The 16,002-nt window shown below is 37.8% G+C and overlaps 1 protein-coding gene across 1 annotated transcript; it reads right to left on the bottom strand.

The window, feature by feature from the left end:
- Nucleotides 1-287: 287 nt before the first annotated feature.
- Nucleotides 288-14,542, bottom strand: LOC116321148 (caspase recruitment domain-containing protein 8-like). Its single transcript, XM_039619009.1, has 11 exons — nt 14,449-14,542; nt 14,085-14,338; nt 13,671-13,799; nt 12,912-13,041; nt 12,682-12,711; nt 12,272-12,313; nt 10,554-10,601; nt 9,336-9,379; nt 9,086-9,196; nt 8,622-8,907; nt 288-1,163 (listed from the first exon to the last, which is right to left on the bottom strand). The coding sequence occupies exons 1-10, from the start codon at nt 14,528-14,530 to the stop codon at nt 8,629-8,631; spliced, it is 1,149 nt and encodes a 382-aa protein (XP_039474943.1). The 5' UTR covers nt 14,531-14,542; the 3' UTR covers nt 288-1,163; nt 8,622-8,628.
- Between the last annotated feature and the right edge of the window lie 1,460 nt (nt 14,543-16,002).

A 16,002-nucleotide genomic window follows, 5' to 3' on the forward strand; every position in this document is an offset into this window, starting at 1 on the left:
TGATTCTAACCTGCCCATAGGTGTGAATGGTTGTCTGTCTCTCTGTAATAGACTGCTGTCCAGGGTGTACCCCGCCTCTCGCCCTGTGGTAGCTGGGATAGGCTAATAAGGATAATGGATGGGTGGAAAATGTAAGCTGGGTTAAATGATTAAGATAAACATCACACACCTCACTGACACTCGTTCTTCGTGCTGCTGGATTAAAATGGAGTCGACGCTGATCAGCCTTTGTAGAACTGAACGCTCCAGAAAGGCTGGAGTTTAAATGGACGAACGAACCAGAAAACAAGGGTAAAAATGAGTCTTTAATAGCAATTAAACCATATAAAAAATTGTATGTACAAGTAAAAATATAAGGACACATTTAGGAACAGTTTGAGTTTCTTCCTTAGACGAATAAAGTCCTCAGAGTCAGGAAACATCCAGTTCTGTGTAAATAAAGCCGTCCGATCCCGGTCTGACATTTCTCATGTTTGTAACGTTTCTTATTGACTGGTTCCATCATTTTAATGTACTTTTAGTCATTTATTTAACTATTCCTCATTCCTACTGTTATTTATGTGTTGATCTTTCTCATTTTTGATATTTCAGTTTTACCGACTGATGCTGCAAATCAAAATGATCCTGCAGGAAAATAAAGACTGACCTGAACATCTCATCTCTTAAAATACAAAAGCACAGTAATCATCTTACTGAGTGATCTTCATTGTACATTGTTTCATTGTCTTTAGGCCGCTTCATTCAAGCAAAAGTTTCAACGTGCGTATAAACATGAAAGACGTGTTTTTACAGATTTTAAAATAAAAAAACTGAACGAGTTTTTGACAGTAAATAGTTAATAGACACAAATGTTGCTCCCTGATGTATCCAAAAAAATATTTAATTGATAAAGAACAATTGTATTTATGTGGCTATATTTAGTAGAAAGCCAATATAAAATGTTTAGTGATATGCTTAAAAGGGAATTAAAAAAACCCACAAAACAATGATTAAAGCAGGATATTAAAGATTAAAAAGCATAAAATTCTCCAGTTTATCTTCAAAGCAGTCGTCAAACTTCTTAAGATGTGAGAAACATGGCTGTAATAGATCCAGGTCATGATGTTCCTCAGTAACTTCTAACCTTGGAAACTTTTCTCATTCAGGCTTCACTCCAAACCAGACTGAGCAACGACCACAAGAACAAAAGACAGAAAATAACAGAGTTCATATGGTGTTAATGTAAAATTATTCTGGAAGACTTTTCTTTATGTGGCACATTTATACTGTGATATGGATTTATCGTCTTCAACAAAATGAGAATCATAAAGCTGTTCATGATATTTTTGTATGTAATTGTACATATAATGCTCATTTTCAGGTTAATATTTTTAATTTTGAACTGTACTCGAGTAGCTTTGTCTGAGTCACAGTTCAAAATCATTCTCATTTGTCTTATACTTGGTTTGGTTGTAGCTCCTCTTCCTCTCTGAAACAAGCTTCTTTTTTTACTCCTATCCCTTTAAGGCAACTTTGTTCTTATTGGCTGTTCCCCACAAACAGAAGGTTTGAGGGACAAGTGGGTGGAGCTTCTGTGATAAGGGCCAGAATTGGAGATCACCAATATTAGGATATCCCCGCTCAATGACATCACACATTGTCAAGAGAATATTGTATAATATGATCAGCTATATGAAATGTATCTTTTTATATTATTATTAAGGACATGTCTAAGTGACTTTTCACCTAGTAACTTGTGTGCAGCTACTAACCGCTTCCTGTCTTCAGAGAACAGAGAAGTGAAACCTCAGCTCTTTTAGAAGAACATGCAAATGTAGTGAAGGGGAAAAACCCGCGGCTCTAAATGACGTTGTTACCTTTGTACACATTCACACACACACACACACACACACACACACACACACACACACACACACACACACACAAAACATCTTGTATAAATAAAGGACGCGGACAGTCGTGGGGCGCAGTTCGTGCGTTCCATGACTGCCCCTCGCGAGTGAAAAACTTCTGCAGTGTTTGTGTGTTTTCTAACTCAGACGTCTCAGCTGAAGAACGGCAGGGTGATTTAAAGAAATCCCTGTCATTTAAATTGGTCCTTCGAACCTAGAGATGGAAACAGCAGACTCGTTTCTGTGACTCCAATAAGGTCTGACTTCTGCATCCTGACGCCGTGGGTAAACCAGCACCGAAGTCTGTCGACAGCCCTCTCCAGGTAGAGGTGAAAGACCTGGGACGTAAGACAAATTCGGGTCCAGGCCGGTGTAATAGTACTGGTCCACGACGTTGGGATCCAGCCAGATGACCTGACAACCAGCAAAGGACAGCTGAGGGTGAGAAAACACTTTTGGTTTTAAACCGCGGAAGGGTTTAGAAGAGAAGCGCATAGGTCTAACCCGCCGCAAGGGTTTGAAGAAAGAAGCACGTGAAATAGGTTGAGTTCGCCGGAAGGAACTAAGTTTAGATTGGTCCTAGAGGTAGCCGTCAAATACCTCGTGACAAATAAGGTTTAAGTTCGCCACAAGGAACTGTGTTTAGACTGGTTTCAGAAGTAGCCGTCAAATACTTCGTGACAAATAAGGTTTAAGTTCGCCACAAGGAACTGTGTTTAGAGTGGTTTTAGAAGTGGCCGTGAAATATACTCGTGACAAATTAGCGCATAAATGTCTATCTGTGTGTATGTATATGTGTTTTGTGTATGTGTTTTGGAAGTAACTTGATTTTACAGCACAATACGCTGCTGAACTACTTCCATTGTTTGTTTTTATTGTTTTCTTTGTGTATCCTGCAAAAGCTCAAGTACTAGTGATAAAGGGGAAAGGTAGAAGGGCGTGTCAGCAACCACCCCTGAGTTTAGTACCAGAGAAAGCTTTGCAGTTCTGTGATAATGGGGAATCAGCCCACAAAACTCACTGTTGACGAACAGTGGTTAGAAAAAGAAATGTCCAGGCGCGGACAAATTAGTGCATATAGATGGAGAAACTAAAGAACACCTAAATGTCCCACGTGGGAGGAAAATGTATAACTGTATGTATAATGTGTAACTAAATTATAAGAAACCCTACAAGTAGAAATAAATACTGAAAAGGATGCTAAAAAGAAATCAAAGCATACACAAGAGTTGTATTTTAGAGCATGGAAAGAGGAATAAAGTGGAATAAACAAAAGGTTAAATTAAGGTTAACTTAAATTAAATTAGAGCTTATCGCTACTATATTCAAACTAATAATAGGAAGCATAGCAACCTGTAAATTGGTATTACCAAATGATACAAAATTGGGTAGACACCCATACCCAGAATGAATAGAATGAATGAAAGCAGATAATTCACACAAAATATATCAAATAAAAAAGAGAGATGCATAAGGCATATTACGGCTGCGTCATTGTTCAGCCAAGGAAAATGTCTCCAGCTTGGGAAGGTGTGAAGCTGCAGATTCACACAGACCCGTGATGGATACATAATAAAATATAAAATAATAATCTATTGTATATTAGTAGTATAGTAGTATATTGTAATATACTATTGCTGTTATAATAAAGGAAAAACAATACAATGATAACATTAATAATGACATACTATTAATAATAAAAGGCACCTCAGTCAGTTATGATGTGAGGTGGATAATTGTTAAAAGTAGTCTGATTCAAGCTTAAGGTTTGCTCAAATTCAGTATAATGATATATGAGATGAAAAAATAAGGAAAATACCTAATCTAATCAAGTGCATAGAGACACTTGTTTGTATATAATAAGTATACTAACAAATAATAAGTCAGGCCCCGAATACAACAGCTAAAGCTACAGGTTTGAGACAACACAACAGTGCACTGACTGCTGATTCTATTTTTAGTTATGTGTGTGTGGTGAGAAGCTGTGAGGATGATGAGAGGTTTCAGTTTTTTCTTTTTTACTTGCTCTTTCTGATTATGAAAGGCATGTTTAAAATTCTCGTATGAAAGTGTATTTTAAGTGATTTTAATCGTGTGAATGCTGTCAGTATTTGATTTGAGTGACTGTGTGATTTGTCTGAGTAAGTGAAAAGGGGGAGTTTGAAAGAAAAGGCAGTGTGTGTGAGACGATTACTGAATGACAAAAGAGGTTAGAATGTTTAAAAGTGTGAATGAAATAAAGGTGTATTGTTTTTAGATTACGATTTAGTAGAATTAAAGAGGGTCTGTAGATTATAAATACAAAGAAAAAAAAACAAAAGAGTTAGATTAGTTTGAAGAAACAGGAAATATGGCTCTGTGTGCCTGCTGTGTGAGAGGAAGTGGTGGTTGTAAGAGGAACTTTGCATGCCCATAAAGGGAAACTCACTGTGACAAGTGTGCACCCAGAGAAGAGAGACAGACGAGTTAAACTCTTGGTAGATGAAGCAATGGAGGTTTTAAGAAAAAGTGATAAAAGGATATTAATTAAATGTTCTAGTGTGCCAATACAGGTGGGCTTCTCTCAACATTGAACCTTGAGTAACCGGCAGAGAGTATAGAGGAACAATTGGGAAAAACAGGCCACATTTGGCTGAAATTCTACAGCTTCACCTGTCACTTTGTCCCTAAACTGAGAAGAAGTTCAAAGGACAGTTAATCGCCTGATGAAGACCGACAGAACATCGTGGAATACAGCAGGCAAACGACAGTGCCACTGATCCATTAACACTGATGACGACTGCGACACCAGCAGCAGCATGTAAGAGTAATGCAACATGTACTGTGAAAATACAGGCTGGGCAGTTGAACAGTGGGATAAAGAATTGTGGAAGAGCACTGGACATTGAGTGTCATATTTGCCATGCTTGGAGTAATTTTGAAGAGAAGACTGAGAAGAAAAGAGAAGGAACAAACTGTGTTTGCTGGAGCTTTGAAGCCCGAACAGGACAATGTGAATGAAAAAGGGACCAGTGTCAGGTGAATGTGGACGAGTAAGACTGCGAGAATATAGGATATAATTGGATTGGAAAAATTGAAGCGGGAACTCATGATTGTTTAGTGATGTCCACGAATATCACGTTTAAAAGAGGTAAACACAAATAGACCACACACATACACAAATTGTTACATGTGAAAGTATTTTTGAAATGAATTAGAAGAGAGAGAGTCTGAATTTAGAACTCAGTGATAAGATGCATGAATTAAACCTTATTGTAACAAATACTTGCAATGAAGAAAGCAGCTTACACTCCATTAATATGAACACAAAGCCTTGGTGCCATAGGCAATTTGTTTTTGTTTTTGTTTGTTTGCTTTGTTGGTTTGAAAAATAAATTTGTGATCATACTTGTGATTTTGATTTTTAAAAACACATTTATTCACTCAATAGTGAGCCATACAAACAGTCAGCTCAAACCAACACATTGCTAAACACAAGTTCAGAGTCATTTAAAGAAAACAGACTGCCTTTATAATCCCAAAGATTTCACTTGTGGATCACAGTGACATATAATGATTAGGCATATGATTTCCTAATGCCTAGTTTTAGAGCTGTGAGTTATGAGCTGTAAGCAATGCAAAGTTTTTCCTTAACTTAAAAGTTTGAAATATGTAAGATGTATGAATTCTTTGAGAAATAGGAATTGCCTAAAATGCCCTAAGTCAAAATGTAGTGTTGCATCTACAAAGAAGAAAGCAGAAGAAGCATTCAGAAACTTGAAACTGGGATTACAGACAAATACAGTTTTGGCTTTGTCTGATTATGATAAGCCTTTCTACTTACACGTAGATGGACGTGCAGGCCTGTGCAGCCGCAGCAGAAGCAGTAAAAAAGTCAGCTGACATTGTTTTAGGGCATACTTTGATCATCTAAGTACCTCACGCAGTGACTTCAATTTAAAAAAAAAAAAAAGAATAATAAGCAACTTTGTCTTATCTCACACATGTGAGACAACTCCCAAATGCTGGACACTTATTGTTGCTATATGGAAAGTTAGAAAAAGAGTTCGATTAGTCTGCAAAAACTAACTAATGCAAAAACAGGAAATGTGTGTGTCTGTGACAGGAAATCGTGTGAACCCGACTTAGAACAGGAACTACATGCCCATATTAGGAGCTGACTGTGTCTAAGAAGCAGACAGAGAGACGCACAGAATGTCAGTATGTTTTTTTTTGGTTTTTTGGGGGTTTTTTTGTTTTGTTTTTTTTAGCAGTACATCATTTTGCATTTGGCAGCATAGAGGAATGATTAAATCTACTGGAAACCCAGCACAACATGGAGATCTTCTAAAGACACTATTAGAAGTGATTATATAGTGATTATATTGCCAAAACAGCTAGCATTGTGTAAATGTGCTGCACATCAGAAAGATAAATCAGAAATAATTAAAGGCAATAACTTTGCAGATCAAGTAGCTAAGTTAGCCGCACAATAAACTGTAGACACATTAATGTCTGCATCCTCTATGCAAATACCACTTGATGTACCTAAAGATGAACAAAAAGCCGCATCAACTACAGAACAGAAGAAATGGTTAAAGTGTGGAGCACGAATATAATAACAACTATAATATGATTTGATGACTTGTGAAGGTAAACCGATACTCCCCAAGTCCCTGTGCAGAACAGCAGCATTAGTGACACATGGGGTGACCCATGTGTCCTCAGGGGGGATAGTCCAGGTCCTTAATACACACTTTTATACTCTAGTGATTATAGATTTATCCAGCGTAAAAAGCAGATGCAATCTCAGTTGTAAAAAGTGAACCTTTAGAAAAATCCGTCAGAGAAACAACTCTGGCAGAATGGATGGCAAAACTACTAGAAAATAAGGATATTGTTTTGAACAATAAACTGCCGTAAGACTCTCCAGTCTTTTGCAGGTTGACACCAAGTGTTATTGACGACACCCACAGCCTGTAAAATTGCAGAGAGACCCTCCTGGATACATCAGAGCCACTGCAAAAGGGTTGAGGTCCCGGGAAGCCCCATCACTAAGGAGGAAGCACATTGGGAAGGCCTCACCTACGTTTGGTTGCTTCGGGGGTGAGGGGGGGGTAGTGCGATTGGGCCCCCGTTGGGTAAGCCTGCACTCCACTCTCTATCCGATCAACTTTAGGGCAGCCAGGTGCAGGTGTGATGGACCAATGTGCAACAATGTGAAGGAAGCCTCCTGGTTACCTTGACTACAAAAGCTCACCCTTACATCCATCCTTGGATGAAAAATGCCTGATACAGACCACAGAGAAAGACTGTTATGTTTGCTCGCACATGCCGAGCATATTAACACAACCATATATGGAAACACCCTGGAACAAGTGCACCAAATCTGATTTAATGACTTTTGTAAGGTGCACAACATCATCAACATCCTGATCCAGGAAGAAGCCCTGAACTTTAACAAGTTTTAAAGAGACTGTTGATCATCATTGAATTTTTCTTGATTTTATTTTGCTTTTCTTTACTTATGTTATTCTTTGTTTAAAGCTGTAATTTCACAGATGATAAGTTTATCATTCACAGCATACGCAGATGTACTGAAATCTATGAAGATCATGAAGACTTCTTTTCCTATTTTTCAGATGAAGATGAAGTGTAACTAATGATGTAGTAACTGAGTAGTTACTCACTGATGAATTGTACATTTCATTTCGTGATCAACAGGAGGGAATGTCAGAAGAGAATATTGTATAATATGATCAGCTATATGAAATGTATCTTTTATATTATTATTAAGGACATGTCTAAGTGACTTTTCACCTAGTAACTTGTGTGCAGCTACTAACCGCTTCCTGTCTTCAGAGAACAGAGAAGTGAAACCTCAGCTCTTTTAGAAGAACATGCAAATGTAGTGAAGGGGAAAAACCCGCGGCTCTAAATGACGTTGTTACCTTTGTACACATTCACACACACACACACACACACACACATACACACACACACACACACAAAACATCTTGTATAAATAAAGGACGCGGACAGTCGTGGGGCGCAGTTCGTATGTTCCATGACTGCCCTCGCGAGTGAAAAACTTCTGCAGTGTTTGTGTGTTTTCTAACTCAGACGTCTCAGCTGAAGAACGGCAGGGTGATTTAAAGAAATCCCCTGTCACACATTACAGAAGTTAAAAAAACAACATAAACCTGAGTGTTTGTCTCACAGTGAGTATCTGTAAACATGATGATCTCATTATCGTAAATTTGAACGTGTATAAATGAAAATAAAGAAAAGCACAAGTTTAGTCTTTTTACAAACTGCGCTGCTAGAAACAAACAGAATGTGTTTCTATGAAAGAAGGGAAAGGAAATCACTGTCAGATCATTTCTACATGTTTAAACCTGAAATAATTCTGCAGAAAATAAAAACATGACAACAGAAAAATCTTGATCTCATCCTCATGTCTGCGTCAACCTGAGAACACGCGCACACACACACACACACACACACACACACACACACACACACACACTGTACAGTAATTTTCAAATAGATGTTATTTCCTGTATTTTAACCTCAAATCTGCTCCTACATTATAAACCCTCCTCATGTCAGAGTCAGTTGGACTCTCTGCTACTTTCCAATCATGTACTGCACTGAAAATAAATTCAGAAGCTCCACATCTAACTATACAAAAGTATTTTTGATTAAGTAAAATATTTATAAAATCAATGATGCCATTTTGATTGTTACCTTTGGATCATGAGCTGCTGTCTGATAACTTCTGCACCAGATCATTCCTGTTAATTTTCTTCAAAACCTTCTTGGTCACCTCCACAGACTTTTCTGTGTAGGTCTGCACCATCAGGTCCACCAGGTCACAGGTGCTGGCCTTCTCCAGTCGACTCTCTGGGATGGGTTGGAGCTCCACCAAAACATCACGGTCCCGCAGGAACCACTTGAACTTTTCAAGCTCGTCCTTTTTCAGATCATCCAACATCCCCAAAAGCTTCTCTCCGTCTGATTGGACTGTTAATGCCTGAGAACAAATGAGGAGATATAATTTGACATCAATCAGTTATCCAAAAATAAAATTATGCATAAGAACCATCCAATTTAATCACGAGGGGGTTTTATTCAGTTTTACATTCTGAATTATGTTTAACCTGCATTTTAATGACTTAAAGCTTTCGTGTGTAAAGTCAGGCGTTACTCACCTTTGGCATCTGTGCTGCAGCATCACTGTCCCACTGTAACTTCAGCTTTTTATGCTCTTCTTCTTCTTCTGGATCCTCATCGTACCTCTTTCTGTTGGATTTGAACAATGCCTGGTAAAGTTAAAGCAAAGTGTAAGAACCATCACATTTAAACATTTTTAACCCAGCATTTAAAATATTGCTTTTTAAAATTTTAATCTTATGAATGAAGCTGTGTTGTTTAAAGTCAGAATAAGTTACTCTTACTCACTTTCTTTCCCCGTGCAGGAGGATGTTTATCCACCGAGTGTTTCTCTGAGAAAGAAGAAATATGAAACATAAATATTGATTGATTGATTGATTTGATTCATGAAGAGTTTTCCGATGGAGTCTAGTGTGTTTAATGTGTCAAGTTGCTTCTAAATATGCTATGAAAACATCAGAATCAGACTGAGTAGCAGCAGATATCTAACATTAATGGACTCAGATAAAGTGACCAGGCCCCGCCCACTTTGGAGCCATTAGAACAGCCAAATAAGGACCTACAGTAGTCCAGCCTAGAAGGAATAAAATACATTAACTGGTTTTTCAGTATCACTCTGAGACAAAAAGTTTCTAATTTTATTCATAATCATCTGAATTTTTAATCTGGGCATTAAAGGATGAATCGTGGTCAGCAGGTTCCTCTGTCTTTGGCTGCATCCACACATACAAGGATCATTATTTCTGTGAAGGTTCTCAGATCATTTTTGTAAACTTTGCATAACGTTTCTTCATAATTTGTGTTATATCACCACCTTTTGTTCTGGCATGCTCTTTTAAAATGCATTTGATGCACATTTTAGTGTGGAGGGAGATATATTTTGAAATGAACTCAGAAAAATCCCCGTTTTGAAAAACAAAGGGAAAATGGGCGGTTCTTATTTAGTACTTTTCAACCAGATGTCTCATTCATCCATTCATACAAACACTTTTTCTGGGATGAGCTGAAAAATGAGCCGGGTTCACTGTCCTGCCAAAGGATACTGAATCCAGACTGCAGCAGCCCAGAATTGAACCACCAACCTTCTCAATAACCATGTGCACATCCTTTGTCCCATTTTCAGTTAACTTCCTGTTTTATTTTCAAAGCTGGGTTGTTCCTTTTCCTGCCTGCACTCATGTCTATGATTAAGTTACAAGTGCTTTAGTATCCTTCTCCACGGTGTGTATTTAGTCTGTGCATTTTCACTCTCCCTGGTCATTTTCTCATTGGCTTTAACTCCTGTTGTCTCCCTGTATCAGCTTTTCCTTCTTGTTTTGGATTCTGTGGTCATTTTTTTTGCTTCGTTCGCAGTGGTTTTCATTCCAGTTTCCCTCTATTTTTAGTTTTGAGTAAAGTCTAAGTGTGTGCAGTTCATCCTCAGTAAAGCAACAACTATGACAGTTTTTTTCTTGAATACTAAAAGTAATTTACTGAAAAGAGAACAGTTAATATCCGTGAACCTACCAGCTGCCAACGTGCCGACACCCGCTGCTCCTCTTGAGGATCCTGCAGCTGTGAAACATTGAGGAAAATTTACTTTAAGAAGTTAATTGATCTGCCATCATAACAAGAAACTAATAAAAATGTCTAATAGAAACACAGACTGTAGTTCCTCTGCTTTTCTAATTCTGATCTATTTGACTGCACTAGTGATAATTTCATTTGTTGGGCTAGTCAGTTAGTTATACTGCTAGAGACAGCAGGGCAGGCACGCAGACAAAGGCAGTTACAGGGAGGTGAGTCTCCCCACCAGCAGCTTAAACTGATTTCTGGTGATTACTACTAGAGTAATACTCTACAGTAAAACAGACCCCAAACCTTTAAACCAGTCCAGTATCTCCTGTATAAGGGGTCATCTCAGCTCTAACACAACATAAATACTTATTATATATATGTAATATATGTAATTCTCTAACCTGCAACGTGGCCAGAAACTGGATGACCACGTTTAATGTAAGGAAAAAATGGAATATGGACGCTTGATGTCATTGTTTGATGTATCAGAGTTTAATAATGAGCTGTGTCATCTGATTAAACAGGTGTAGCCGTCATGTCTGAGATTTGGTTTCAGACCATTTCAATGCAATTTCAGAATAATGTTGAAAAATATGCTTTGAAATCTGGAATAAGCTACGTTCAACTGCGCCCTGCCATACGGGGTCACTGCAGATGTTTGATTTGGCAGTTTTACACCCGATACCCTTCCTGACATAACACAAAGGGGGATTTGTGCCTTTGACTGGAATCAAACCAGCATCCTTTCCTCTCCAAGTAAACTATACTTCTGTTCTATGGAGCTCTTTTCTTTTGTGCCTAGTTATCCTGTTTTTAGTTTCTACCCTCTTTAGTTCCTTGATTATTTAGTAGTTTCTCCTTGTGTCGTTGCCCTCTCTGTGTCTGTTTATGTGTTTGTATGACTTCTCCTGCCTTGTTTTCCCTCCTTGTGTTTTTTATGAATTGTCAAACTTCACAACAATATGCTAACTAAGCTTTTAACCTGGACCTTTATTGTCAACTTTGATCTTGGACGCTAACAATGAAGGTCAAGGTCAAACCATAATCACGTAAAAAAACAACATATGAAGTAAGGTCATATGAGAGGGCATGGAAAGAGATGTACAGCACACTTTTTATTTTTTCAGTTCACAATGATGCCATAAAGTTTTGACAGCTTATACAAGCCGAAGTTTTCAGCCAATTCTGCTCCAATCACATGGGTGAAGATAATTAAATACACCATCTTAGTATGTAATACTTCAAGGTCAAAGGTCAGGGTCCCACGATATAGGAAAAAGCTTTAGTTTCTATTTAATCATCTCAAAAATTTAAAGCAACATATAAGTCATTGGGGAACATCAACACTTTCTTCATTTGAGCTCTTTAACACAAAAAGGTTAATAAACTAGACTAGATTTCCATATTAACAATGCTGACATCAGCATGTTGTAATAACAGCTGAAGTAGATATGTTTAATAAAAACAGGCTGATGTCATCATGTTGTTATAAAAACATCATAAACATCAAACTTTTAGTACAGCCCTTGGTCTTAGGGGGGAGTTGTGCTCTCTGAGTGCGCCTGCTTACTGTGCAGTGTCTACACTTGGGTCCTCAGTAACTTGTCAACAACTGCAACAAAATCCTTTAATAAGAAAACAGCAGAGTTGATATATGTTACCATTACCTGAAGTACTGACACCAGTTGCTCCCCTTGAAGTTCCTGAAGCTGTAAAGACATTTTTTAATTGTGTATTAAATGCACCAATTTAATTAATTTTCATTACAAAGAAACAGATAAAATTGTCTAATATAGACACATTTGTCCTTAACTCACTCTTCTTAGTTTTAAATGACTCACTGCTGATCTGTTTAATTCACTCAGTGTCTGAAAAGTCTGTTTATCTGTTTACAGATGAGCTTCTAAACTGAACAGTCACTGATGCCAGGAATGTTTTAGCAGTACCGACACAGTACAAATTATTATGTTAAATAGCATTCTACTTAACTCTACTAGTTAAAGGTACAGCAACACATTTTATGTTATGAGTGAAATCAAAGAATTAGCTTAAATACTCTTTAAGTGTATTTTCTTACCTTCAACATAACCAGACATGGGAAAGTCATCTGGAATTAAAGGAAAATCAAAATATGAATGTTTGATATTGGGGTTTGATGTGCTGCATTCAGTGAACATAAATTATGAAATAGCAGAGATACAACACGTTCACATTACTGTTGCTCTTCAATCTGCAGTCGTCAAATAAAAGGATGAAAGTTTTACATTACACTTTGTGTACATTGTATTATTTAACAGAATAACTAACCTTGATAAACATTACATGTCCAGACTGGTTCATCATCATTTGAGTGCAGGAGTGTAAGCCTGAGTTTTCTGTCTGGATTCTCAATGAACACTTCATAGAAGTTTATCCTGTTATATCTGAAGGTTAACTCCTGTGGGGAAAAGTGTAAACACACACACACACACACACACACACACACACACACACACACACACACACACACACACACACACACACACACACACACACACGCACACACACACACGTAAGGAGTAATTTCAAACATTATGTTCAAAGGTTTGCAATATTTCAAACAGCTCAACAAACACGTCCATATTGTTTCTGTGCAGAGTGAATTACAATCTGTCTGCTCGTCCTTTTTAGATTTTTATGAATCACTGACTCTGTACATGATGTGTTGCTGAACCTATCCAGTTATTTCATATTCCAGAAAGCTCATCACTGTTCATCACACTGCTGCCCTTCTGACCCGGCCCCAGATAAGTAGAAGAAAAAGCATGGATAGATAGATGTATGTAAAATACATAAATATTTTGTGCAGCTTTTAACTCACTAAACAATTTTTTTCATGGTTTAGCGGGTTAAAAATACATGGTTTGGTTATAAAAGTGTTTGAAAATTGTGGTAATAATGTAAGAACAGCAGAAAGTGTTCTTAAAAACAAGCTTCAGACATGACTGAAATGTTTCAGAGTTGAGGTTTATCTACACATACAATGAGGGGCTAGATCTCCTCAGCAGAGCTTTTTACAAACTGTACCTGTGGTTGAATTTCTGCTGTTTCCATGTCGGCTCTGAGGCTGAAAGTACGCTCAGTTTGCAGGTACTTGTCTGGGTGTGGCTTTTTGATTCTTTTGTATCCATCTGAGGATTCTTCCTTGTCTATTCCCTGTTATCAGATGATATCAGTCATCAGCAGCTGAAGATTTTAAAATTGAGTTTGGATTTAAAATCGCAAAATAAATTCATGATAAACTCTGAGGATAATGATCATTTTAGCTTATTACACTTTTATCATTGAGTTTGCACTCAGTATGATGTCATATTTAAAAACTATTGGTCAGTGTGCCCAGATAATATTTTTCATCTTGTGTCTTTTATAAAATATAAAAGCAATGGTACTGTGACTTTCTTTGCCTGCACTGATCCTAATACATTGAAGCTATTCAGTTACCTGTTCCAGAGCAGGATCCTGTCGGATTGGATAGACGTGGAGTTTAAGAAATGATGTGTTGGGTTTATAGTACATCAACGTGTAACAGCTGATTTTCAAAGGAAAGAATAAACGTATCAGAGCCCCTATTAGAGAGAAATTTGGTTCAGTTAACTTGACATGTGTTGGTGTGACCTCAGACACTTTTTCCACAACATCTCCACAGTCATCTATGTGAACGACTGCAAACATGTCCAATATGTCAGGGACGTCATCTGCAGGAGAACAACAACACAAACATGGTGAGAAGAACAGTTTATAACAGTTTGTGCGCTCACTGTCAGAAATGTCAAACATCTGAAATTCTTCCTTCATGTCCTCTTACCGATGCAGATCCAGTGTGGCAGGTGAACTTCATTTAACTTCCCAGCAGTGACTGTGACGTCCATCAGAGGACCTGCAGGCATGTATTGTCTGCTCTCCATCTCTCCATGTGTCCCTCCCAAGATCTAAACTGGTACTGAAAGCTGGTCTTTCCTTACAGACCCAGCGCAAGCCCGAGACTCTGCATTCAAAGTGTCCTGCTGCAGACTGAAGGCTGAAACAGGAATGAAATACACACTCATGAAGGAACAACAGAGTGAATGGAAACACAGAGAGTAGTCGTGTGAATACGATGCAAAATGAAGAATTTCCTCTGTGAATAAATCCAAAGCTGAACTGTTTCCTGTAGTTCCAGTTTGCTGTGCTGCAGCATTCAGGAAGTTGATTTACCTGTAAGTTGGAGCCTCGTCTGCATCTGTACTGTTCACCTCAGGTTCAAGTTTAGTCCAATCACTGGAGTCCTGCTGCAGAGGACACTCACTTTAGTCAATAAGTACACGTGTTGACTTTTGTAATCTCACAGAAAGAAACAAACAGAAAGAAACTTTAGGAATAAATGGATGAATGGAAGGGATTACCGTCATGCTCTGACAACCTTCAAGCTCTGAACTTCTTTCAGTTTTTCGTCCTTGTTGAGACACAAAGAATTCAAATGAATGATGTTATGCTGACATATAAAATCATCCTCTAACTGTCCACATGTTTGCTGTTTGATCACTTTATGCTGTGCAGAGCTGCTTCAACATCAGAACAACATGTTCAGCAGGACGTGCAGCTGAGTGACGTCTAAGATGATCAAAAGTTGATGAATTCAAATATTCTCACCAGTGATGTCAGAACAAGACAGAGAGAGAGAGAAAGGTTGGATTCAGTTCTGATGATTTATGCAAACTTATTTTTGTACGTCTGTTGTGTTGCTCGTTTTTTATGTTTGTTGATTAAAAGTTATTAGAACAAATTCAGTATATAAACATTTACATATTAAAAAATTTAAATATTAAATAATTGTGAGTCACACATGTTTGTGTAACATGGTTTCTTTTGGTCTCACCTGAGCTGCTCTCTGACAGCCTCAGCATCAGATCAGGTCTGTTCATGTCTGTTAAAACCTCCATGGTCACCTCCACAGACTGATGACCAAGTTTATCCACCATCAGCTCCACAACCTCTTCTGTCCTGTTTGTATACCAGTACCTCTCCATTTGTGGCAGGCCCATCTTAAAGCACATGAACGGCAGCAACTGCTTGAATTTTCCGAGATTTTCCTTTGGACTGAATTCATTCAGTGTTTCCAAGACAATCTCTGTAACAGCTTCCAGTGCTTCTTCCTGAAAAACCAAAATAATTTATGAAGTTACTGTATAATATCCCAGTTGGATAATTTAAATATTTCCATCACTGAATTTCCTCAGTGTAACTTTAGTAGAACTATCAAATATCAATAAAAAACACAACTTCATTAATATTAATATTTTTCAGAATGATCATTTAAGGTAACATTTGTGGTACTGATGATGTTTACCTCGCTGTCTTTATCACCTGTTTTTATGCGTCT

The sequence above is a fragment of the Oreochromis aureus genome, linkage group 11 (assembly GCF_013358895.1).
Source record: "Oreochromis aureus strain Israel breed Guangdong linkage group 11, ZZ_aureus, whole genome shotgun sequence".
Taxonomy (NCBI): Eukaryota; Metazoa; Chordata; class Actinopteri; order Cichliformes; family Cichlidae; genus Oreochromis; species Oreochromis aureus.